The 27846-nt window shown below is 42.3% G+C and overlaps 1 protein-coding gene and 1 long non-coding RNA gene across 2 annotated transcripts; one reads left to right on the top strand and one right to left on the bottom strand.

The window, feature by feature from the left end:
• Positions 1-213: 213 nt before the first annotated feature.
• On the bottom strand, positions 214-27846 carry kcnj6 (potassium inwardly rectifying channel subfamily J member 6). Its single transcript, XM_051911476.1, has 3 exons — positions 27319-27846; positions 13937-14852; positions 214-3233 (listed from the first exon to the last, which is right to left on the bottom strand). The coding sequence occupies exons 2-3, from the start codon at positions 14826-14828 to the stop codon at positions 2926-2928; spliced, it is 1200 nt and encodes a 399-aa protein (XP_051767436.1). The 5' UTR covers positions 14829-14852; positions 27319-27846; the 3' UTR covers positions 214-2925.
• Positions 13516-17782, top strand: LOC127521966 (uncharacterized). Its single transcript, XR_007932488.1, has 3 exons — positions 13516-13733; positions 15279-15368; positions 16153-17782. It is a non-coding gene; the product is annotated as an uncharacterized LOC127521966 (long non-coding RNA).

The raw sequence follows: 27846 nt of genomic DNA, 5'->3' as shown, positions 1-27846 counted from the left end.
ATAAAAGCCTAAATTCAAACTGTTCATCATATAAAGCGATAGAATCTCTTCAGAATATTTGGACTGAGACTGATATCATTATCTACACACACATTCACAGAGAAAGAGTTAAAGAATCGAACTCCATCACTTGATTCATTTGATTCATTCTCACTGAACACATAAGCCTTTGTTTGCTCATTCACACAGAGAAAAAAAAACAAAGAAACAAAATGAATATTTAGATATGGTTTATTTATGAGCTTCTTGTGACACAGAGTAATTATCTAAATCAACAAGAAAATCAGAATGAATCGCCTGTCGTATGCGCGCTAAATCTGTATAAACACTGTCTATAATGTACCATAATATGGCTTGTGAAATAAGCTTTAGAGGAGGATCTGAAGACATTAAAATGTTCACGTTCATATTCCTGATTTCATATTTCCCGAGTGATGGAACTCAACAGAAATGGAATCTGATATGAGTGAGACGTGTTTGAATGGCTTCATATCAGCAGAGCTTTAAAGGGCACTTCATCAAACGTACGAGCGCTGAAATGATCCGGTCTTTACTGCAGATTATTGGAGGACACGTTCTCTGAGAGCTAGTCGTCTGAAAGCTCTGAAACTCACTCATGACTGACGCTGGTCATCGAACCCATTTCTGACACATCAGCTTCTGTATATCAGAATTATGAGAATAAAAATTCAAAAATACGACATACTAAGTTATATTTATGATAAAAAGTCGAAATAATTATCATACGTCATGAGATTAAAAAGTCAAAGTTAAGATGTAGTCTTAACTCTTTCCCCGCCATTAACAGAATTATCAGGCAATATTTGTTTTCCCTGTTATACAGTAGGGGGCGCTATTACGCACCTTTTGAAAGAGTACAGAACCTCCGGATCAAAACACAGGCGAAGAAGCAGCAGAAACAAGCGAAGGAAGCATTGCTGATGCACATGTAAAATAAGATCATCAAACACTATATAAATCAAAACGTTACTGAATGAAATGTCGAGCTATAGGACTGTGAAGCTCTGAGGTGTTGATGGACTGTATCTACTCCATCTGTGTTTTGATCATCGCTGTGAATCCCGTCCGGATAAAGACTTTGACAAAATGGGATTTTCTCAGCTTTTTGTTCAAAATGTTGCTTTTTTTTTTTTAAACTAACCCATATTCAAGTGTTGATAAAAAAAAGAAATGAATGAAGCTAGAATCAAATGTGTAAAAGCAGAGGCTCTGTTCTTTCTTTTGATATATTGTTCAGATATTCATACAACAAAATATTCTGGGGACGTGAAAGTTTTGTGAAAATTATCAAAAATGCTGGCAACTTTTTAAAAAACTGCTGGTGGGGAAATAATTAATTATGACTGTCAATATTTTGTCGACTTTTTATGTCTATGACTTGGTGTATGTCATAATTCCTACTTTTTGTCAATTATTACTTTTTCGACCATGTCATAATTACATTTTTTTGTGTGTGTGTCATAATTTCTACTTTTTATGTCATTATTATAATTTACAAAAGCATGAATTGTTTGTCAGAAACGGGCTTGTGTGTGATTGAGTTTCTGGTCCACAGATGAACGTTCAGACTGTAATCGTGGAGAGCGACACGGAGCGTTTGATTCAACGGCTGCTGACCACACCTGTATGTCCATCACTCCACCATATTCAATGCTGTCACATGATCATTTAGAAAATAAAAATGCTGATTTTGCATTTGTAATTCAATTTGTGCGAGTCAGAGTCAAAACAGAGATTCATCACTGCATCGCTCTGCCGCTCTCAACATTCAAACTCCTGTTCAGTATCTTTGTTTTCCGAGGTTTTTTGGAAAGACATGTTTTGCGTCTAATGCCGGCCACACATTAAACGACGGACTGCTGTTCTCACTGATGTCATTTCCTAGTCAAAACACTGCAGGAGCGACAGGTACATCTAGATACTGAATATCTCTCTGGCATTGGCACTTTTCTTTGATCATGTCATTGATCATTTATCAGCAGTCGTCACTGATGTTTAGGTTTGTTTCTCCGTTTTCATTAGCGTTAAAAGAATCTGGGACACGGTCGCGTGCTGTAAGTGATCATCGTGAGGCGTCGAGAAGGTGGCGTGAGGGTTCGGCTCTTTGGTCTCGTGTGCGAGTGAACGCTGATGCTTCTCGTGGTCAAACTCACGTCTGCCGCTTCTGTTCCACCAAACCAACAGAAACAGAAACGGGTGCAATCGGAGGCGCTCTGCAGCATCAGGTCCGTTTGAAGTTCAAATCCAGTTATGAGTATGAATTAAAGGAAGAGCAAAGGGAGAGAAAGATCATGGCCTGACGACGGTACGGAAGGTTATTGGAGCAGACATGCACGATTACACACTCGCACACACACACACACACTTCATCATCATCATCATCATCAGCCCCACAATCCCATGCAACGCGACCGCACCGCCATCACCTTTCCCGTTTGCATCCGGTATGGAGATCTCCCGCTGTTATTCCCTACAAACTATGTACATCAGAGTCAGGGATCGGTTCGCACATGCGTGGATAAATATGTCCGTCGCTCCTCCGGAAGGCAGACGTGTCGTATCAAACAACCGCACATCTCCAACCAAACAGATATATACAAAAGATACAAATGCAAATGCCCTAGAATAGATCTATATATATTCATATACATATATAGGTTTTAATCTTTGAATTACAAATCTGAAAATATCATTTCTTATCTTTAAGAAAAAAAGGTTTCGGGAACCATGCAGTCACCCGCGCGAGTTCGCCTGTCCCGCGGGGCGAGAAAGAGAGAGAAGCGCGTGAGATGGTGGGTCCGTATCCTTGGCCCGCCTCGGGGCGCGTTCCTGAGCTGACCTCTGACCTCTGACCTCAGCCAAACGTCCGGCGGCACAGAGGCGAGGAGAGATTCCCGTGTCCTCCTACACTTTCGACTCGTTCTCCATGTTGGCCACGTCTCCGTTCCTCTCAGCGCCGCCGCTCTTCTCCTCCTGCGAGTCCAGCTGACTCAGTTTACTGGCCACCGACCAGCTGAGCGGCAGACGGGAGCGCGCCGCCATCTCCGCCAGCTCTCGCGCGCTGCAGCTGGGGGTGTTGGTCTCGTAGATCTCGTGGAAGCTGTTGTAGTCGACCTCGTAGAAGCCGTCCTCCAGCGTCAGGACGGGTGTGAAGCGGTAGCCCCACTTGATCTCGCTGGCCACGTACGAGCTGCGCGCCTGACACGTCATTCCTGAGGAGACAAACGGCACAGAGGTGAGGGAACCGGCAGATCCTGAAGAACGTCTCAGCCGCTAAACACTGAGCTGCTAGCATATTATAGATCTTATTGTGAACAGTTTATTATACCGAAACTTGAGTACAATACTGAGGTCCGTACCAAACTGTCATTTTTGTGTACCATTACACCCCTAGTCCCTTAAAACTCCACATAAAATGACTGCAATCCCAGCGGATCAAACAGCAGTGACCTCTGACCTGTCACTGAAGCTCTGAGACTTTCCTCTCGATTTCTGAACATACAGAGCGTTGAGGCCATCTGGTGGTCAGAATGATGAACAGCACCTACCAAACTGTGTCCCATTATACAATTTTTTTAAAGAAATAACAAAAATTTAAAGTGATTAAGTAAAATGGATCCTTCAGAAATCATGGTAATATGCAGATTTATTATCAATGTTGGAAACAGTTGTGCTGCTTCATATTTTTTTATAACCTGTGATAATTTTTCAGGATTCTTTGATAAATAAAAAGTTAAAAAAGAACAGCATTTATTTAGATTAGAAATATTTTCTAACGATATACACTACCGTTTAAAAGTTTGGGGTCAGTAATTTTTTTCTTTCTGTTTTTGAAAGAAATTAATACTTTTATTCAGCACGGATGTGTTAAATTTATAAAAAGTGATAGTGGAGACTTGTATTGTTAGAAAGATATCTATTTTGAATAAATGCTGTTCATTTTAACTTTTTATTCATGAATCCTGAAAAAAGTATCACAGGTTATAAAAATATGAAGCAGCACAACTGTTTCCATTGATGATTAATCAATCAGCATATCAGAATGATTTCTGAAGGATCACTGAAGACACTGGAGTAATGATGCTGAAAATTCAGCTTTTTTTAATCACAGAAATAAATTATATTTTAAACTATATTAAAATCAAAATCCATCATTTTAAATTGTAATAATATTCACTGTTTTTTCTGTATTTTTGATCATATAATCACAGGCTTGATGAGCAGAAGAGACTCTTTCAGAAACATTAAAATAGTGTCCAAACTCTTGACTGTATTCTCTCATGAAAATAAAATCAGTGATGTAGGAAAACAAGGTCAGTCTGTTAGCATCATGTCCGCCTGACTGAAGACTAAATATTACAATGCAAATAACATTCATATGAGCTCATATCTGACCAGCGGTCATTCGTTCGTTTGACTGTAATCGGCTCACATCGAGTGAAAAGCTTCATTGGTGATGAACGTTTGATTGTGTGAATGTTTCCGTCACTTGAATGCGATGATGCTGAGCTGAGGAGAAACTCGTGCTCGTCTTTATTTCTCGTTTACAACGGTTTCCTGATGATCTCAGCACACCGCGGTGAAATGACTCGATACTGAGTGAAGAACGCGTGTGTGTGTGTGTGTGTGTGTGTAGTCAGAACAACGAACATTCAGCATATTTAATCGTGACAGACGTTCAGTCTGTTCTGTTGTGTGTTGATCACTGAAACACTGAAATTTTACCCCAAATCATGCCATGGATATAAAACGTGTCAGTATGGTGTTTTATAGCAGTGCTTTCATTTCCAGAGAAAGTATGATAAACTGATAAAATACTGTACTGCACTTTACATTCTTAGAAAAAAGGCGATAACACTTTATTTTAGGGTCTTTTAACTAGTTGCTTATTAGCATGCATATTACTAGAATATTGGCTGTTTATTAGTAATTATTAAGCACATATTAATGCCTTATTCTGCATGACCTTATTCTGCATTCTTAATCCTACCCAATACCTAAACTTAACAACTACCTTACTAACTATTAATAAGCAGTAAATTGGGAATTTATTGAGGGAAAAATCATAGTTAATGGTGAATACATGTTCCCTATACTAAAGTGTTACCAAAAAGGCAGTGTGGTTCTACATAGAGCTCTAGTGTTCTGAGTTAATTAAAATTTAATTAAAACTAAATCCATAAAATGATCCCATGATGGAACCACTAAAATGTTCTATATGAAGCGCCTGATGAAACCCTTTGAGGTTCCATACAGAACCTGTTCTTCTGAGAGTGTATTTCAGGGGTTAAATGAAAGTAAATGTAGAAAACAAGGACGTGAAGCTCAAGACAGAGCAGCCACTTCACACGCATGTTCAGTTCGGTACAGAATGAAGGTGTGACAGGAACGCTAAACGAGTCGAGTGTCGGGCTGCTGGGGTTCAAAGGTCACCGTCTCCAGTCACAATGAAAACACTGTGAGAGTGTCACATCTGTGAGAGCTCAGAAACACACACACACACACACACTTATATAACACGCGTCAGAGTCTCGGCCTGTCGTGTGGAATCATGGCAGGAGTTTCATCAGCCTCCACTGCATTACACTCACTGCAGCGCATTATCTGCCGCTGAACACAGAGAGTCCGTCAGCGAGAGCGCCGCTTGTTTATTTGATATACAGTTCGCTAGAGAAGTTTCATTCATCTGGTGTGAGATAAAGTTTTAAGCCAAATCCCTCCGTCCTGCGCTGGTGTCGCAGGTGAGACGCGTTCACTGCGCTTCTGTTATCAGCAGACAACAGCCAGCGCTCACGAAACCATGAGCTGTAGTGCCGCCGCAGACACACACAGACAGTGGCACACACACACACACACGCTCATACAAACTCACATACACACACAAACCCGCGCAAACACTCACACACGCTCACATGTTTGTTTTTGTGAATTGTAGGGACATTCCATAGGCGTAATGGTTTTTATACTGTACAAACCGTATTTTCTCTCCCCCTACCTCTACCCCTAACCCTACCCATCACAGGAAACTGTGCACATTTTTACTTTCTCAAAAAAACTCATTCTGTATGATTTATAAGAAACATGGGGACATGGAGTAATGTTCTCATAAGTCACCCTCTCCTTGTAATACCTGTGTCATACCCATGTCATTATACAAATTTGTGTCCTGATATGTCACAAAAACACACACACACACATGCAAACACACGCACACAATCACATACAAATGCTCTTGAACGCTCACAAACACTTGCACACATTCACACACAATCGCACATGCTGACACACAAACACGCTCACAAATACTCACTAAAAATTATGTACACACACATGCTCGCACTTGCTCACTAATGTTCACACACACTCACTAATGCTCACACACACTTACTAATGCTCACACACTCACTATTGCTCACACACACTCACTCATGCTCGCACTCGCTCATGCTCACACACACTCACTAATGCTCACACACACTCACTCATGCTCACACACACTCACTCATGCTCACACACACTCACTAATGCTCGCACTCGCTCACTAATGCTCACACACACTCACTCATGCTCACACACACTCATGCTCACACACACTCACTAATGCTCACACACACTCACTCATGCTCACACACACTCACTCATGCTCACACACACTCACTCATGCTCACACACACTCACTAATGCTCGCACTCGCTCACTAATGCTCACACACGCTCACTAATGCTCACACACACTCACTCATGCTCACACACACTCATGCTCACACACACTCACTCATGCTCACACACACTCACTAATGCTCACACACACTCACTAATGCTCACACACACTCACTCATGCTCACACACACTCACTCATGCTCGCACACACTCACTCATGCTCACACACACTCACTAATGCTCACACACACTCACTCATGCTCACACACGCTCACTCATGCTCACACACGCTCACTAATGCTCACACACGCTCACTCATGCTCACACACGCTCACTCATGCTCACACACGCTCACTCATGCTCACACACGCTCATTCATGCTCACACACACTTACTAATGCTCACACACGCTCATTCATGCTCACACACACTTACTAATGCTCACACACGCTCACTCATGCTCACACACACTCATTCATGCTCACACACACTCACTAATGCTCACACACACTCATTCATGCTCACACACGCTTACTAATGCTCACACACACTCATTCATGCTCACACACACTCACTAATGCTCACACACACTCATTCATGCTCACACACACTTACTAATGCTCACACACACTCATTCATGCTCACACACACTTACTAATGCTCACACACGCTCACTCATGCTCACACACGCTCATTCATGCTCACACACACTCACTAATGCTCACACACACTCATTCATGCTCACACACACTCACTAATGCTCACACACACTCATTCATGCTCACACACGCTTACTAATGCTCACACACGCTCACTAACGCTCACACACTCACTAATGCTCACACACTCATTCATGCTCAGACACACTCACTCATGCTCACACACTCACTAATGCTCACACACACTCACTCATGCTCACACACGCTCACTAATGCTCACACACACTCACTAATGCTCACACACACTCATTCATGCTCACACACACTTACTAATGCTCACACACACTCATTCATGCTCACACACACTTACTAATGCTCACACACGCTCACTCATGCTCACACACACTCATTCATGCTCACACACACTCACTAATGCTCACACACACTCACTCATGCTCACACACACTCACTAATGCTCACACACACTTACTAATGCTCACACACACTCACTCATGCTCACACACACTCACTCATGCTCACACACACTCACTAACACTCGCACACAAGCACACACTCTCACAAACGCTCGCAACCCTCGCACACACTCACTAATGCTCACACACACACTCACTCATGCTCAGACACACTCACTCATGCTCACACACTCACTAATGCTCACACACACTCACTCATGCTCACACACACTCACTCATGCTCGCACACACTCACTCATGCTCACACACACTCACTAATGCTCGCACACACTCACTCATGCTCACACACACTCACTAATGCTCACACACACTCACTCATGCTCAGACACACTCACTCATGCTCACACACTCACTAATGCTCGCACACACTCACTAATGCTCACACACTCACTCATGCTCACACACACTCACTAATGCTCACACACACTCACTAATGCTCACACACACACTCACTCATGCTCACACACACTCACTCATGCTCACACACACTCACTCATGCTCACACACACTCACTAATGCTCACACACACTTACTAATGCTCACACACACTCACTCATGCTCACACACACTCACTCATGCTCACACACACTCACTAACACTCGCACACAAGCACACACTCTCACAAACGCTCGCAACCCTCGCACACACTCACTAATGCTCACACACACTCACTCATGCTCAGACACACTCACTAATGCTCACACACACTCACTAATGCTCACACACACTCACTCATGCTCACACACACTCACTCATGCTCGCACACACTCACTCATGCTCACACACACTCACTCATGCTCGCACACACTCACTCATGCTCACACACACTCACTCATGCTCACACACTCACTAATGCTCGCACACACTCACTAATGCTCACACACACTCACTCATGCTCACACACACTCACTAATGCTCACACACACTCACTAATGCTCACACACACACTCACTCATGCTCACACACACTCACTCATGCTCACACACACTCACTAATGCTCACACACACTTACTAATGCTCACACACACTCACTCATGCTCACACACACTCATTCATGCTCACACACACTCACTAACACTCGCACACAAGCACACACTCTCACAAACGCTCGCAACCCTCGCACACACTCACACACAATCACACATGCTTACAAACACCCACTAATGCTCTCACATTCTCACAAACCCTCGCACACAATCACACACACTAATGCTCACACACTCACACACACACGCTCACTGTGTCTCAGGACAGAGCTGCTGCAGAACCTGCACTACAAGCAGAACACACAATGATAAGAACATGTCCCTGTCCACATGTGTCTTTAATGACATGCTCATGCATGTTCTCTCGTCGCCATGGCAACAGGTCAGCTGTGAACACGCCACCAGCTGTTGACGTCCCCCTGTCATGCCCTGAGCGCCCTGAACCTGACAAACTGCAGCCTCACGGCGACACACGCATCAGAACACGAGAAACACAGAACTAACAAGCAGCCGTGAGCGACGCACGAATCCTGAAGAACTCTCTCTCTCTTTCCAGGAAATGCTTCTGAGAGTTCAAATGCACTACGCTCGAATTAATGCGCTGTGTGCCGTTTGTCTGCGTCTGCAGGATGGCTCAAACTCAAAGAAGCGAGGCCTTCTCTGTGCGTCGTGATGAGACTGTTGCAGAGCTCACATGCTGCTTCACATTGAACAAGAGAAGGAAGCTGCGGCCCGACTGAGAATCCTGCCGCAGTAATGACAGATCAATCGCGTGCGAGCATCATAATAACACTAGTAATCATAATAACAGTAATACTCCGGCGGCGCCGTTTAGATAACGCTGTTATATAATGTCAGTGGGTTTTCCTAATGCTGCACCGTCACCATGGCAACCACACTCACAACCCCTCAAAATAGCATCACAGTCGCAGCGAAAGCGAACGCGCTGCTTTTTTTTGCCTAATTGTATCTAGAAGATCCTCCATTTCAGCAGCATTAATGAGCGGCTGTGTGACGTGTCTGTGTTTGTGACCATCTCAGATCATGTCAAATGAGACACTGCAGGACTATTCAACTCAATCTCATGACAGCTTAAATCTGATTAAAAATGGTGGAAAACTTCAAAGAATTATGAGCAATATGTACAGTTGAGATTAAAAAAAATGCAGATATCTCCATCTATTCCACAGACGCAATAACAACTGAACCGACACACATGATCGAACAGCTTCCATCGTCTCGGTTCTTCATTTGCGTGTTTCCTTCTCGAGCATCAGTGAATGTTGTTTGAGTCTGTCAGTCGTGTGAACAGATGGATCTCAGCATCACACAGTCACTGTCGGGAAGAGCTCAAATGTGGAGAAGATGCTGGAAAAGCAGAGGATGTGCAGAGATTCATGAAGAACTACACAAACATGAAGATACAGAGGATGAAATCTTCACAACAGCATCGTGTGTGTCAGTTCAGTTATTACTGTTTCTGTGGAACAGATGGAGATATCCGAGAAAGAGCTTCAAATAAAACTACGCAATATTTTTATGATTCCTTTTATGTTTTTTAATACTATCTTATTGGGGGTGTCAATTTATGAACTGTATTTATTCTAAACTCTTGACTAAACATCAGGCTTCATTCTTACCTTCTTATTGTCAATTCTTATTTTTTATAGAATATTGCAGTGTTTATTATAAATGATTTCTCTGTGCACATCATTATTGTGTTAAATTCATGTCTTGTAATCTTGAATCAGAATATCTTCTCCTCCCTCTTGCAGCATCTCTTCTCTTCTCTGATGACGAGGGCGGGGCAACCTGTCACTCACATGAGATCCACCAATAGCAAACCACAACCATCCAATCAATTCTCCACAGACAAAATCAAGCCCCGCCCTACATTTGTTCTTGTTTGAGAAGCGTTTCACTCAGATATACAGCACAATTGAGAGGAAAACAAGCGCAACTTCCCTGCCCTGCCGACTTTAAGGGTGATGCAACATGACAGCGATGACGCGGTGACCTGCGACTGCAACACATGAATGATTAAATTGGTATAATAAACTGTTTTCTTCCCTGTTTGTGTGTCTAATCGAATATATCCAATAACAGCCAGTGTACATTCATCTACATCCGACACGCTGCAGGAAAAAACTCACAAAGCACCAGGTCAGTTTGAGCCTCGCAGCAATAAAAACAGTGACAGTGTGTGTGTGTGTGTGTGTATGTGTGTGTGGGTGTGTGTGTGCTTGTTTTTGTGATTTATGAGGACACAAATTTGTATAATGACATGGGTATTACAATGATATTACGACGTAAACATGAAATATGAGGACATACTAAACAATGTTTTATTGAAAATGTAAAAATGCAGACAGTTTCCTGTGATGGGTAGGGTTAGGGGTAGTGTAGGAAGAGAGAATGTACAGTTTGTACAGTATAAAAACCATTACGCCTATGGAGAGTCCTCACTAAGATAGCAAAACAAACCTGTGTGTGTGTGTGTGTGTGTGTGTGTGTGTGGGTGGGTGTCACGTTAGCTCACACACTCATCTGAAGCGTTTCTACACCCGCGTGTCTGTCACGACTGATCTCTGACGCTTGTTCACTCAGTTTCCTCCCATCAGGAGCTGCTGAACCTTCAAGGGAACTCTGCCTTCCGTAATCACGGATCATGTAAGTGGGAAAAGAGCTCATGAAATAATCATCAACGCCTTTAATGATCCACAGATGCGCGAGGTCACGTCGCACTGATCTATCGTGTTTCCAGTACTGGACTCTAGTGGGATTTCTGGGATATTTCCCAGCACACAGAGGATTTATAAGCCGCTCTGTATTGATCTTGTACTATATTTATATTGTGAGTCCTGATGTGAGCTTGTGTTTCTCTGGGTAAAGCTGTTAAAGGAATAATTCACCCAAACGTGAAAATCCTGTCTTCATTTACTCACTTTAACAGATGGACAAAATTGATGAGAGATTATTAAAAATACATGAAAGTCTGGAACGACATGAGGGTGAGTAAATGATGACAGAATGTTCATGCATAAATGTAAACCGTCCCTTTAAGATCATCTGATCCGTGTGCACACTTCTACCACACGCCACCTTCACTCAGTTTGTTTTTCTAGCTTTATGATCGTCGTGTCTCTTTTATTGTCTAGTTGGACGGTGTGACAACCAGAGATAGGAAGATTTCTATAAATGCATTCCAGGTCAAACCACTAATAACTCACTAAAATTCAAGCCGTAATCTAATTCAAATAGCACAGTATGAAATTAATGTGATCTGTTTCATTTATCCATGTATGCAAATACAGACAAATACAAAGAAAATCAACTAGATGAGCTGATCAAATGAACACCTTCAGTGCAATTCAAGCAGCTTCTGCCAAACACATTATCGCCCTGTTTACAGCTGGTATTAAGATGTGTTTTGGTTGATCGGATCACATGTAGACGAGAGAGACACATTCCCGTTTATAGATGGTGTTTAAATCCGTCTATTTTGTCCACTTTCAACCACTTCTGTCCTGATTTCTTCGAGTCTGTAGGTGGGTAAATGTATGTGCTTTTTCAGATCTTTTGATCTAATGGACAAAATAAGCTCACGTAATTTACATATGAACACACCTGGAGACGACGGAAAAACATACAGAGAGCATCAGCTTTTGCTCTGACAGCTGCAAGACCGGCCGAACGCTGTGAGTGTGTGTTAGAAATCAGGAATTGTGAAGAACATTGTGCTTGTAACATTTTTCGTCTTCACACCAAACTTGGGTCTTCAGCCGACAGTTTAAATCCCGTCTGGCTAGAGCGCTTCCCATAATGTTTACAATGTTAGGTCAGTAGGTGGAGAGTAGGCAGTCTTTAGTGGCTGTTCGAACACATTTGACCACATGAGCATTTACACTATGAAAGCAATCCGGTCGAATGCGTTTTCCACTACCTCTGGAAGTGGTCAAAAGTGGACAAGCTCAAAACATTTTACACCCTGTTTACACCTGCATTTATTTAGTGGTGTCCACTTGTGATCCAATCGACCAAAACGCATCTTAATATCAGGTGGAAACAGAGCCTATGTGTTAAAGCATTAATTCACTTCAGAATTAAAATTTCCTGATAATTTACTCTCCTCCATGTCATCCAAGATGTTCATGTCTTTCTTTCTTCAGTGGAAAAGAAATGAAGGTTTTTGAGGAAAACATTCCAGGATTTTTCTCCATATAGTGGACTTCACTGGGGTTCAACGGGTTGAAGGTCCAAATGTCAGTTTCAGTGCAGCTTCAAAGAGCTCTACATGATCCCAGACGAGGAATAAGAGTCTTATCTAGAGAAACCATCGGACATTTTCTAAAAGAAATAAAATTTATATATTTTTTAACCACAAATGCTCGTCTTGCACTGCTCTGTGATGCTCCACGCATTACGTAATCATGTTGGGAAGGTCACGCGTGATGTAGGTGGAAGTACTGCAGTAGAGCGAAAAACTCATTTTCTTCTCCAACTTCAAAATCATCTGATATCGTTGTTTTACCTTTTTTTGTAAAGGCTGTTTGACTTAATCTTTGCACGTTCGCTTTGTAAACACTGGATCGGTACTTCCACCTACACAACGTGATTATGTAATGCGTGGAGCATCACAGAGCAGTGCAAGACGAGCATTTGTGGTTAAAAAATATATAAATTTTATTTCTTTTAGAAAATGGCCGATGGTTTCTCTAGATAAGACTCTTATTCCTCGTCTGGGATCATGTAGAGCTCTTTGAAGCTGCACTGAAACTGACATTTGGACCTTCAACCCGTTGAACCCCAGTGAAGTCCACTATATGGAGAAAAATCCTGGAATGTTTTCCTCAAAAACCTTCATTTCTTTTCCACTGAAGAAAGAAAGACATGAACATCTTGGATGGCATGGGGGTGAGTAAATTATTAGGAAATTTTAATTCTGAAGTGAACTAATGCTTTAATGTGATGTACTTCCTGTAGCTCAAACAGTAAAGCAATGCTATGGTCATCACAGGTTCGATTCCCAGCAAATGCATTAATTGACCTTCAGCAGCTTTGGATAAAAGCGTCTACCAAATGTAATCTTTGAGTGCAATGACTGTAAATGGGCATACCTGTGGCCTCCACCATGCCCTCCAGGATCACCACGATCTCCAGCTCCTCGTGGGCCAGGTGCTCTTTGGAGATCTCCCAGAAGGGGCTGTGCTGATTGATCTCATGGCAGATGATGAGTGGAGACACCAGGAAGAGCCGGTCGTCTCCAGTGTCGTAGCCCACGTTCATGTCCGTCTGATTGAGAGGGATGAACTCTCCCTCCTTGGTCTGTTTGGACTTGATCAGTTTGGCTCTAATGGACGCCTCCACGATGTGCGAGTTCCGCAGGTCTCCCACACGGAACATCAGACACAGCCGGCCGTCACGCACGGAGATGACAGCGTTGGTGGAGAACACCAGAGTCTCTGCGCGCTTCTTGGGCTGCGAGATCTTCACGAACATGCAGCCCACCATGAAGGCGTTGACAATGGAGCCCAACACCGACTGCACCAGCAGCAGCACAATGCCCTCGGGGCACTTGTCGGTGATCACCCTGTAGCCGTAGCCGATGGTGGTCTCCGTCTCTATGGAGAATAAGAACGCGGAGACAAAGCCGTTGAGGTTATTGACGCAAGGAGTCCACTGGCTGTCGCCTATGTGCTCCAGATCTCCTCGTACGTACGCGATCAGCCACCACATGAAGCCAAAGAACAGCCACGTCACGGTGTAAACCAGAACGAAGATGAACAGGTTGAACCTCCACTTGAGGTCCACCAGCGTGGTGAAGATGTCCGTCAGGTAACGGTAGGTCTCCCGCACGTTTCCGTGGTGCACGTTGCATTTGCCATCTTTGCGGACGTAGCGCTGGATCTTTTGCTTGGCGCGCTCCCTGTCCTGCAGCGGTTTGGGGACGTAGTCCCGCGGCTGCTTGGGCTGTCGGACCGTGACCGTGCTCTCGACATCCTGCTCCATCTGGACTTCTGGAAGGTTCTGAGCCTGGAAAGAGAGAGAGAAAAAGACAAGAACAGTGAGCAGCGATGACCTGGAGCCGCTCCGCTTTCACAGAGCATTCGTGAAGCCCATTTACCGCAGTCTTTACTGCATTACAGCGTCTTATCAGTGTATGGGGTCAAGAGAGAGTGAAAAAGAGTGTTTTTTGGTCAAAATAAAGCGGCAGATATGAAAGCATCCCATCGCTCTTGTGCAGACACGTCCACCTGATTCTATCGCTCTAATATCACTGTATTTTCGGTGGGTTACTGTACGTTGTGAACTCTATCCTCAGACATATCATCGTGTGTGTGTTCTGAATGTAATCTGCCAAATAACAAAAAGCTGTTTTATGAATATCTTTTCATTTTCAAATGACATTTTTGTCTTTACGTCAATATCCTCCTGTATCTATCCACCATCTACCTTCAGAAACAGACACACAGGCAGAAAGACGGACAGTCTCTGAAGACTAATTCTGGTGTCGTCAGTCACTGACAGCAACAGATGACAGACAGACAGGTAATTCAATTGGCAATGCATCAAACACACACTCACACACACACTCTCTTTGATACCAATCTTTCATTTGAAAGCCACACTGCATTCTTCCATCTTAAAAATATATCTCAACTACGACATATGCTCTCAATGACAAATCCAGAACAGTTAGTTCATGCATTCATGACCTCAAGGCTAGATTACTGTAACGCTCTACTGGGTGGTTGTTCTGCTCGCTTGATAAACAAACTCCAGCTGGTCCAAAATGCAGCAGCTAGAGTTCTTACTAGAACCAGGAAGTATGACCATATTAGCCCAGTTCTGTCAACACTGCATTGGCTTCCTGTTAAACATCGTATAGATTTTAAAATCTTGCTAATTACTTACAAAGCACTAAATGGTTTAGCTCCCCAGTACCTGAGCGAGCTCCTAATTCATTATAGTCCTTCACATCTATTGCGATCTCAGAATTCAGGCCAGCTGATAATACCTAGAATATCAAAATCAACCGCAGGCGGTAGATCCTTCTCCTATTTGGCACCTAAACTCTGGAACAATCTTCCTAGCATTGTTCGGGAAGCAGACACACTCTGTCAGTTTAAATCTAGACTAAAAACGCATCTCTTTAACCTGGCATACACATAAACCATTACCAATTTATGTTTTCAAATCTGTTAAAGGATTGTTAGGCTGCATAAATTAGGTCAGCCGGAACCGGGAACACTTCCTATAACACCAGATGTACTCGTTACATCAGAAGAAGAATGCCATCTATGCTAATATTAGTCTCTCTGTTTATCCCGAGGTTTACCGTAGTCAACCGGATCCGGGCCGTATCCAGGTAAGATCGAGGACCTGCGCCTTGACACGACCACAACGCACCCCTGAAGTGTCAGCAGAGGCCTCATCGACAGCCAGTGGCACAGATTCTCAACAAACCGTCCATACCGGCGTGATCCTCAATACAATCCTCAATTGGATGGAACTGGAATAAATACTTTGACTGTTGCAATCCCATCGGACTTATGATAGCTACCTGAATCATAATCAAGCATTGTTTGCTGTTGGCCAGAGGAGAACTGGCCCCCCGACTAAGTCTGGTTTCTCTCAAGGTTTTTTTTTTCTCCATTTTAACACCTGTTTGCCACCTGATGTCACCTGCTGGAGTTTGGGTTCCTTGCCGCCTTTGGCTTGCTTAGTTGGGGACACTTGACACTTGATATTCAACAGTGTTTTGATCTCCTGCATTGACACCACTGTATGAGAACTGAACTGAGCTGGATGATGACATCACTGTTTACTCCAGTGCTGATATAGATAAATTAACTAAATTAATAACTATTGATTCTTACATTGGAATGAATCAATACTGAATTTACTTAAGCTGGACAATGACGGCATTTTCTTTAAGAGCTGTGCAGCCAAAATTATATACTAGTTATCACTGTAAAGCTGCTTTGACACAATCTGCATTGTTAAAAGCACTGTATAAATAAAGGTGACTTGACTCTCTGTTTATCCTGAAGTTATTGTAGTCAGCTGGATCTGGGCCATATCCAGATCAGATGAAGAACCTGCGCCTACTTTAATTTGAAGTTAATTACATTTTTTATTTAATTACACTCTAGAATAGAATAGAATAGAATAGAATAAAATAGAAAAGGTGGGACAGTGATTTTAATGGCCCATAATGCACTGAGAGAATACTTCTGTCTATTCTGCTGCGGCAGGAAATTATTTCATGACTATCAAAATTCAATATTAAAATTCAACAAAGACGGAATGAGTGCACTGAGATGATGTCAGAAGATCACAGACTTGAGGGGAATCTTCACACCAGACAGGAAGAAAACACCTAGAAACCACCCAGAATACCCTACCAAACACATAGCAACACCCTAGCAACCATCCTCAATGCCCTGGCGTCACTTTTCTTCAGAACAGGTAAAGGTGGAGTATGTCAGCATCACCATGGTGACGAGCAGGTGCAGTTCAGCGTCTCACTAATGAGATCATTGATCAGGTGATCAGTGAGTGACCTGCGGACTGAAGCAGCTGGACTGGAGGCGACGGAGACACTTAACAGATGAAATAAAGAGACACCAGGAGACGCTCAGTAAAGATCCGTCAGGACGAGACTCTGATCTCCAGTGACAGAGCGTTTAAGAGGAAGAGGGAAACGCTTCTGGAGGGACGCTGTCTGTCAATTCATGTCACTTCAGGTCACGTGCTTCGCCTTGAGCAGACACACATTACTGACACACACACACACACACACACACACACACAGAAGAGCTTCAGAAAAACATATTTAAATACATCAGGACTGATTTTAAGCAATATGACAAGCATTTAAAGCAAATATTGCTTCAAAGGGACAGTTCATCCAAAAATGATCATTCTGTCATTTATTGTCCTCATATAACACAAACCTGTATGACTTTCTTTCCTCTGTGAAACACAAAAGAAGATATTTTTTTCATACAGTGAAAGTCAAAGTGTTCCAATGTTTTCTTCAAAATATCTTCTTTTGTGTTCCACAGAAGAACGAACGTCATACATGTTTGAAATGACATGAGGATGAGTAAATGATGATCATTTTATAGTGAACTAGTTCTTTAAATTGCTCAACAAATAAAGAATTTAATTTTGAGTAACTTACATTTTGACACAATATTGCAACTTATAGTTTTTGCTCAGCCAATGAAAATAGTTCAAAGCAGAAGTAACCATCCCATGTCTCTGAACAGCACACAGTAATGGTGTTACTGAATCAATGTTTCCGAAAGAATCAGCAGAATGATTCAGTGAGTCACTTACAAAGATAGTCATGCGTTTAGTTCCAAATGAATCAGTTTTTTTGAGCATACTGGTAGAAATAATGATTCAGTGACTCACTTATTACGAGAGTCATGTGTTTAGTTCCCTAATGAATCAGTGTTTTTGAACAAATCGGCTGAATGAATAGGTGTGTTTGACTTGAAGCGGTGCTGCGCAGAGCGATCAGTGTATGACATCAAAGTACCGCAAGAGCGATTGAAGAACAGACGGCTCCGTATGCTTTCGAATTGTCATACACCGATCGATCAGCGCTGCTTGAAGTCAAACACATGATTCAGTGACTCACTCATAAAGAGAGTCTTGCATTTAGTTTTTTAATCAAAGTTTTAAATGAATCAGTTGAATGACTGATTCAATGACTCACATTCAGACACTGCTGGCAGAAAGTCACTGATCAATCCTCACCTCTAATGCATACGTACATTAAAGACATGAGCTGTTTGTGAAATCATTCTCCATGTTGTTCACTATATAGGGAACAGTAAGCGAAGGAGTGAATATGGACACAGCAACAGTGTCAGTTGAAATAACCGTCACAAATGAGGCACACAGACTCGACCGTTTCTCATCACAGGCTAAAACTATATCCACTGTATCAGGAGAACTACAGGAGAACAATACCAAGAAACCAAACTGCAGAGCACTGAAGAGGAACGAACCAACACTGCAGTAAAGACGTCTGCGATCTGCGGGATGTTTCACACTCGTTCGATTGTTTGATTCCACCTTCACACCAGCGTTCCTGAAGCATTTGTCCCTGGAAGCTTGACACGCACAGAACGACACCAGATGAGCTGAACTCTGACCTCACAGATCCAGTGAGTGTGAAACACCAGAAACACCCGGTTATTATTCTCAGGAAAAGTGCCGTCTGTGTATCCATGACTCTCACTGGGACTAATATAACGGTTTAACAACAACTAAATTCAGTTCCATTCTTTTTATTTTGAAATATTTATTTCTCATCTCAATCTCAGCATATCTCTGTTCATTACCAGTGATTTTATTTTATTATTTAGAATAAACACTGAATTCTACAGTAAGCTTTGTTTTAACTGAATTCATAACATCACACATTTGCAGTCTAAGTTTAAAAACAACAGCTCATAAAATGGCGATAAGCATTTTCTGCTGTAACTCTCATCAGCTTCATTCTGGAGAAAAACATTATTACATTGAAGCAATATAATTGGAATGATTATTTTGTTGCTTTTGTTTCTATTTGCGATTTCATAATTCATGCATCAAACAAGGGATTATTAGTAACTCATTATACATAAAAAAAAGCTTTAATTAATTCAATTTGTCATTTTCAATTAAATGACTCTTATCAGGCAGACTGAACTGTACTTGGTCATTTGAAAACCTGACAAAAACACAAAGGTACAAGACTGTAAACTTAACAGATTTACTATGGGAAAGAACCACAATCCCATAAAGCACTGCAAATGACATTATCAAATTAAAGGGGTGGTTGATTATGATTTCACTTTTTTAACTTTAGTTAGTGTGTAATGTTGCTGTTTGATCATAAACAACATCTGCAAAGTTAAAACGCTCAAAGTTCAATGCAAAGAGAGATATTTTCTTTTACAGAATTTGCAGAAGCAGGCTGGTAGGGACTACAACAAGCTTCTTCCTGGGTTAGTGACATCACAAACACTAAAATTTACATAAAACCTGCCCCCAAGAACGTGCAACAAAGGGGGTGGGGCCATGTTGGGCTGCTTTAGAGAAGAGGAAGAGTTGTTGTAGTCGAGTGTTGTTGACATGCCGCCATTTTACGCCGGACTGCTTCACAAACGAGGGTCAATTCAACACAAAAGATTAACATGACGGCACATGCTAGTGGATGAGTTGAATCAACTCCACAGCAACTACATAAATTTATCCACTAACCATTCAGAAACGTCTAAAAGTTGTAACTTCTTCCTGAGTCTCTCCATCAGTGTCGACTCCGGTTTGAACAATGTAAGGCTGAACACCGTTACTGACAATCCTCATTTTGGCTGCGTGAGATTCTCCAGCTTTGTTGTTGTTGTGCGACCGAAGCGTGAGCTGTTAAAGCTCCGCCCTCTTCTGGAAAGTGGGCAGGAGCAGCAGCTCATTTGCATTTAAAGGGACACACACAAAAAACGGCGTGTTTTTGCTCACACCCAAATAGGGGCAAATTTGACAAGCTATAATAAATGATCTGTGGGGGATTTTGAGCTGAAACTTCACAGACACATTCTGGAGACACCAGAGACTTATATAACATCTGAAAATATTACATGTGAAAGAGGCATTATAGGTCCCCTTTAAAACATTAGAGAAATATAAAACTTAAAGACGTTAGTTGTATATATATAGAAACAAATATTTCTACGCATAATAAACATGATAATACTGCAATAAACATAAAATATATAATACATACATTGAGAGCGAATGGAGACTGACTCTATGTCATTCGCAGTGCATCATGGGAGTTGACGTTCTTTCGGAACAATTTGCTTGTCGTGATTCTCGGATTGGTGGAGGTTTCTCTGCAGAATTATGGGTAATGTAGTTTTTCACCAGGAATTCTGCTGTTGGACAATTATTTTCCAGTAAGTTGAAATAATGCAGACTTATGGCTTCAACAGACACATATAACACCGATTAAAATCCTCGTCGCTCACAGTCGGGCTGTGTTTAACAGTTTAGAAGTTATAATTAAAAATCAATTCTCCTATGGAGAAAATGAATGGGATTTTAACTTCCAGACTCAAGTGTTGTGCTCTATTGGCCACTGGAGACCTCTAACACGAGGGTTTGATGTGATTATTAACCCGTGATTTATTTCAGCCATAACCTTCAACGATAAGAATATATATTGTTTGAAAATGTTCAGGCACAAATGACACAGTTTTTCCTGAGAATTTTCCAGATCGCTTGAGAAAAGAGAATCCAGTGAGACGGCCAGTCGCGTGTGTGTGTGTGTGTGTGTGTGTGTGTCACAGATGTGTAAACATTTACTGATGTGATTAATTAACTCTCTCTCTAACAGCCGTCACCTGAGCCCAGCACTGCCTGTCTGTCCCGTGTTGAGTCATGTTCATCGCTCTACACGTGTGTATTTCCTTTCTCACTCTCGTCTGATCTGACTGTCACTGCGAGAGAAAAGCAGACGCGTTACGGCTCTGAATCCACCAGCACCTGCTCAGGATGAAAGGAGTCGCAGACGTACAGGTGTGTCAGAACAGAACCATGACAAGATTATATGAACCTGATAAAACAAACCCATCTGTGCATCTGTCTCTCTCTCTCTCTGCCTGTCTCTCTCTCAGCAGTGATCGATCCGTTAAGAAGCTGGACAACCTGCTTTACAACCCACAGGGAGAGAAAATTAACAGCACACACACACACACAGACACACATACATCCCTCATGTGTGCTTTAACGCCTCATTCAGATCCGCTCATATTTATTCAGAGAATAAACCGCATGCTTTGTGTCAGCGGACGGGCAAATGGACACGACATAAATAACATTGAACAAAAACTGAGAGACACTCATATTCATGAAACCATTGAGGAGACAAAGACTGATGCAGAGAGACAATGAACACATTACCATAGACAGACAGACAGACAGATAGACTGATAGATGGACTGATAGATGGACAGAGAGACAGACAGGCGTTCAGACGCGAGAGCAGCTGTAGTTCTGGCGGCCCTCTGAGACTCGGACGAGGTGTGAACGTGTCCGTGTTCCTCCTGAGAGCTGGAGAGGATCAACACGCGTGTGCCGGCACATATTGATTGAGTCCAAAAGTAGCTTCAGAGAAAATCACCCTCTGATCTCAGTCTCAGCTCAACACATGATCACACACACATCAGAGATGGAAACATGTCAACTACGACACGTCAACCATCACCTACAGGACGGAGGGATATTTTTCTTATACAGCTGCAATATAGTATGTTATGTGGTCAGTTAACGTCATGTAATCAGACGCATTACGCATACCATTATGAATTACACGAATCATGTAAATAATAGCCAATTTTCAATTAAAAATGGTGAAATTTGAAAAAAGTTGAGCTGTTTGCATCACTGGGTATAACTGTCGGTCGTTGAACATTTTTATCCTAGAACAGTTTTCAAATATTTACTCTTTCACTGCAAAAACTAACACGTTGCGTTGGGATTCATCTTCAGCGAACAGTAAGCCCCGCCTCCTTTGATTTGATTGCTCATCTCAATCATTTTGCAATGACGAGGAGGCAGATAAGAATAACTTTTAAAACTGTTTGTCATCCTAACATCAAACAGAGCAGAGCACAATGGTGTCACGATCACCAGTCGAGGTGCCCTTGATTTCCACCAGAGGGCACTCCTTCCGTCTTTGTTATCTCACCATGGACTACATTTCCCACAACCCATTGCCTGGACTCATGCCTGATTACATCCACCTGTGTCTCATCATGTTGTTAACCCTGCCTATTTAAACCCCGTCTGTTCATTCACTCATCGAGAAGTCTTGTATGTGATAACTGCATTTCTGAGCGCTTCTTTGATCATCTGTTTCATGGTTTTGGATTTCCCTGTTTGCCTGAATTTCCTGCCTGGTCTCTGTTTGGATTGTTTGCATGTGACATCTTGCCTGTTTTGGATTACGTTTTTGGATTACCCTTTAAACCTATAACGCCCCTTTCACAAGATGTAATATAAGTCTCTGGTGTCTCCAGAATGTGTCTGTGAAGTTTCAGCTCAAAATCCGGGTGTGAGCAAAAACACGCAGTTTTTGTGTGTGTCCCTTTAAATGCAAATGAGCAGCTGCTTCCAGCCCCTTTTCCAGAAGAGGGCGGAGCTTTAACAGCTCGCGCTTCGGTCGCTCAACAACAACAAAGCTGGAGAATCTCACGCAGCCAAAATGAGGATTGTCAGTAACGTTGTTCAGCCTTACATTGTTCAAACCGGAGTCGACACTGATGGAGAGACTCAGGAAGAAGTTACAACTTTTAGACGTTTCTGAATGGTTAGTGGATAAATTTATGTAGTCGCTGTGGAGTTGATTCAACTCATCCACTAGCATGTGCCGTCATGTTAATCTTTTGTGTTGAATTGACCCTCGTTTGTGAAGCAGTCCGGTGTAAAATGACGGCATGACATCAACACTCTACTACAACAACTCTTCCTCTTCTCTAAAGCAGCCCAACATGGCCCCGCCCCCTTTGTTGTGTGATCTCGGGGGCAGGGTTTATGTAAATTTTTGGGTTAGTGATGTCACCAACCCGGGAAGAAGCTTGTTTGTTGCATTCCTTAAAAAGTGATTTCCGTAAAAGAAAATATCTCCCTTTACATTGAACTTTGAGCGTTGTAACTTTGCAGATGTTGTTTATAATCAAACAGCAACATTACACACTAACTAAAGTTGCAAAAGTCCAATCATAATCAACCACCCCTTTAATATATCAGTACATTTGGATCCTCAAACATGACAAATGGAGTTCAGCAGAGCAGCAGGAAGAATCTCAAACACTGGGGGGAGAATTTGGCCATTTCTCATTGTTGTGGTGGATTTGTGTTCCTCTCAGTGTCTGTGGTGGTTACGGCCCTGGATGGTTGTTTAAACACAGTTTGATCATAATTTTTTGCAATGCAAGACCAACAATATAGAGATCAACATCATCATCATGCTTCCAAACCGATAAACAATAAAAACAAAAGAACATTCCACTACAAACAGGGAATGCAGCAAGTAAACTCAACACCAGAGATGGGTCACACTCAGACTGACAACAGTATCAACGGCTGTAATTACACGGTTAAATGAACGCATCATGAGTTAAACCAACCCAAACCAGCATCGCACGAGTCCATCATTCCCCTCACAGATCTACAGCAACAGTCGTTTTAGCTTCAGTGTGACATAATGAACACACTGACATTCAGCTGCTCGCAGGCTGAGACCTCTGACCTTTCAGCCAACAGAACAGACGGAGACCTGCTGATGAAGAATGGCTGCGTAATGAAGTCACTCTGGACAGCAGAACTGAGCGAGCTGTCCTCTCAGAGGTGTTTGTCGAACGCTGGCCGTAATCGCAGTGCAAACACACACACCCACACCTGAACACACACAGAGCTCACCTGGCAGCGCTGAGGGACGCTGGGTAATTCATACGCGCCTGACTCAGCACAAAGAACCACAGAAAACATCAGGTGACGAGAGCGTGATGCTTGAGAACCGCAGAGCCTCTGATTCTCTGAACATTAGGTCTATTTCTGGCATTGATAAGCAGCTCGCTCACTCTCAGTAGGTCACTGCGAGCACAGGCCATGTTCAATATTTCATATTCCTTCAGTCTCTCGGGGCTCGTGTTGCTGAAGCAGGAGATCTGAGGCCTGTGCCAATAAAAACACAAAACTCACAGCAAGAGTTTACGAGAGTCGACTAAATCTAGAGACGTTCACATCACAAGTGTGAATATGATATCATAACGCTTAATATGATACGTTTTCACGATTGTAAATTAGTTTAGACTTCTTAAAGTCTAGTTAAATCTCAATATGTCATCTTCTGTTTCACAACATCTAGACCCTCATTCACATCTATATCTTAAACAATACTTCATAAAATACACATTACTGCATCTTTCTGTGTAACACATATAATACAAATTAAAGAATTTAAGTTTCCTGATAATTTACTCTCCTCCATGTCATCCAAGATGTTCATGTCTTTCTTTCTTTAGTGGAAAAGAAATGAAGGTTTTTGAGGAAAACATTCCAGGATTTTTCTCCATATAGTGGACTTCACTGGGGTTCAACGGGTTGAAGGTCCAAATGTCAGTTTCAGTGCAGCTTCAAAGAGCTCTTCATGATCCCAGACGAGGAATAAGAGTCTTATCTAGAGAAACATTTGGACATTTTCTAAAAGAAATAAAATTTATATACTTTTTAAACACAAATGCTCGTCTTGCACTGCTCTGTGATGCTCCACGCATTACGTAATCACGTTGGAAAGGTCACGTGACGTAGGCAGAAGTACCGATCCAGTGTTTACAAAGTGAATGTCAAAGATTAAGTCAAACAGCCTTTACAAAAAAAGGTAAAACAATGATGTCGGACAATATTGAAGTTGGAGGAGAAAAGTACCCCTACCGCGGTACTTCCAACTACGTCACACATGATCTTTCCAACGTGATTACGTAATGCGTGGAGCATCGCAGAGCAGTGCAAGACGAGCATTTGTGGTTAAAAAGTATATAATTTTTATTTATTTTTTTTAGAAAATGGCCGATGGTTTCTCTAGATAAGACTCTTATTCCTCGTCTGGGATCATGTAGAGCTCTTTGAAGCTGCACTGAAACTGACATTTGGACCTTCAACCCGTTGAACCCCAGTGAAGTCCACTATATGGAGAAAAATCCTGGAATGTTTTCCTTCATTTCTTTTCCGACTGAAGAAAGAAAGACATGAACATCTTGGATGACATGGAGGAGAGTAAATTATCAGGACATTTGAATTCTGAAGTGATCTAATCCTTTAATTATTTATGATTCACTCCAAGAGTAATCTAAAGTGCAAATATGATGAGAACCAGTTAGAATGAAAATAATAATAACAACATTAATAATAAAAAGTCTAACCTGACCTGAAGTCACAATATAAGAGTGTGTGTGAGTGTGTGACTCTATCCCGATCTTCATCAAATTTCATAATAACATGTAGTGTGATATCATCATTTTACTGTTGTGTTGATATCAGAACTCTTCCAGACTTCAGAATGATCATGTGATCATGTTTTCTCCGGTCATAATCACGAGGAATGTCGAGTCAGACTGACCTCAGAATCCAACGGAGATTCATTTCCAAATGTCAAAGAGTTCCAGATTGGAAGTGAAAATGTCGTATTCAGTGTGATTTTTGCAGCTCATCCCATCATACAAAAAAATCAGTGTCACAAATGAAGTAAAAACTCAATATCAGCAGATTGTTGCTCACGCATCTACATACAGGTTTAACATGAGCAGAAACACAGAGAACAGATTCACTCATGTGTTTCCAGTCATTAACCTTCAGCGTTTTCTGGCCTTTTGTTCTGGTGGCCTGGACAGTTTGACCACGTTTCCCGTGTTTGGCAGAGGGGAAATTTTCCTCTTTCACTGGGAAACATGAGCCAGGCAGCCATCATCGCCATGGCAACACACAGCTCAATCCCTCAGCCGCTCACAATGGCAGATGCTCGATGTGCCAAGAGAAGTGGCGGCGTTCTAGATCGCCTTCAGAGCCTCCAGAACCCGTCTGGAACCCGATCGCATTCGTTTAGCCTGCCAAACTGTGACTTTAAACATAGAAAATGCCTGAGGTTTGCAAACCTGCAGGTCAAGAGACGCTTGCGTAGGCGTCACAATCAAATCCCATGGCATGTTCATGGACTGCATGGAATAATTCGATTTGTGAAGATAACGTACGGCCTATGATCGCAACCAGGAGATGAACTGAGCTTATGCATGTTATTAAACGATCTGGGAGAGCTGAGAAACGTCACTTCCTGACTAATGATAAAGGTTGACACGAGGCCAGAGCTCTCCATGGTGCTGAAGCTGAAATCAGCACGAGCAGCGCGCGATAAAGTTTCATGTGCATCAAAAGTTATGCAACAACCAGAGCCTTATGAAACTAATGTCTGTAATTACACCGTCTGATAAACAACTGAAGCCCAAAAACACGTTAGTTAGAGAGAGAGAGAGAGAGAGAGAGAGAGAGAGAGAGAGATCGCACCTCGCGCCGGGATTTTAAGGTTTCACTCGCGCGCTTCTGAACAAGCGGGTCTCCATGGAGACGGTGTAGATCTGAGAGGCACCAGAACCCACTCAAACCGAACCAGATGATGAACATTAAAGATGAGCACGAGATGCATCTCCCCACAGATTCACGCGTATGTCGTGATGCTCGAGCAAAAGCAAAGATATTTCTGGTCACACTCTGTTCTTCACTGTTGCTCCTCCGCGAGGAAGATGACGATGATGAAGATGTTGGTTCTTAGATTACCGAACGCTCGCTCGACCCTTACGTAAGCCCTCATTCAGTTAGAATCCTCCTCAGAAACATGAAGAAACTGCAATTACAGCGATGAAAGAGGAAATACGACACATACCAGACAGCGCGTTCATTCATTCATTCGTTCTTCATCCTCTTTCAGTCTTCAGTGATGATGATGAAGAAGAGACGCTGAGAGAAACCCAGAGAGCCATCATCATCTTCATCCTCCCATCCTGACATGATCTCTAATGAACCAGAGACGGACTGAGAGAGCGAGAGGGGGAGAGAGAGAGAGAGGGAGAGGGAGAGGGAGGAGGGGGCGTAAGATTCAACTGGCGTCACAGGTTCGAATCTTTCTGCTGTTCAGATTCAGACGCGTTTATAATCACATCGAGATCAAATATAAACCGCAGAATGTTAAAAAAAAAAAGCTCGTTTCTGAAACTGCCCGATTTTGCCAGTTGTAACCACATAAACATTTTCGTTTTTTTTTTTTTTTTTTTTTAATTAATGCTGTTGTCAACTGCCCGATTTTTAAGTATATCTAAATCTAAATCGAATCCACTTGCGTTTTCACTCCTGGATCGTTTGTTTCGGCACTGGCGCGGATCGTTAAAGGGTTAGTTCACCCAAAAATGAAATT

The sequence above is a fragment of the Ctenopharyngodon idella genome, chromosome 10 (assembly GCF_019924925.1).
Source record: "Ctenopharyngodon idella isolate HZGC_01 chromosome 10, HZGC01, whole genome shotgun sequence".
Taxonomy (NCBI): domain Eukaryota; kingdom Metazoa; phylum Chordata; class Actinopteri; order Cypriniformes; family Xenocyprididae; genus Ctenopharyngodon; species Ctenopharyngodon idella.
The sequence above is the reverse complement of the archived record's forward strand: the minus strand, read 5'-3'. Positions and strand labels throughout refer to the sequence as shown.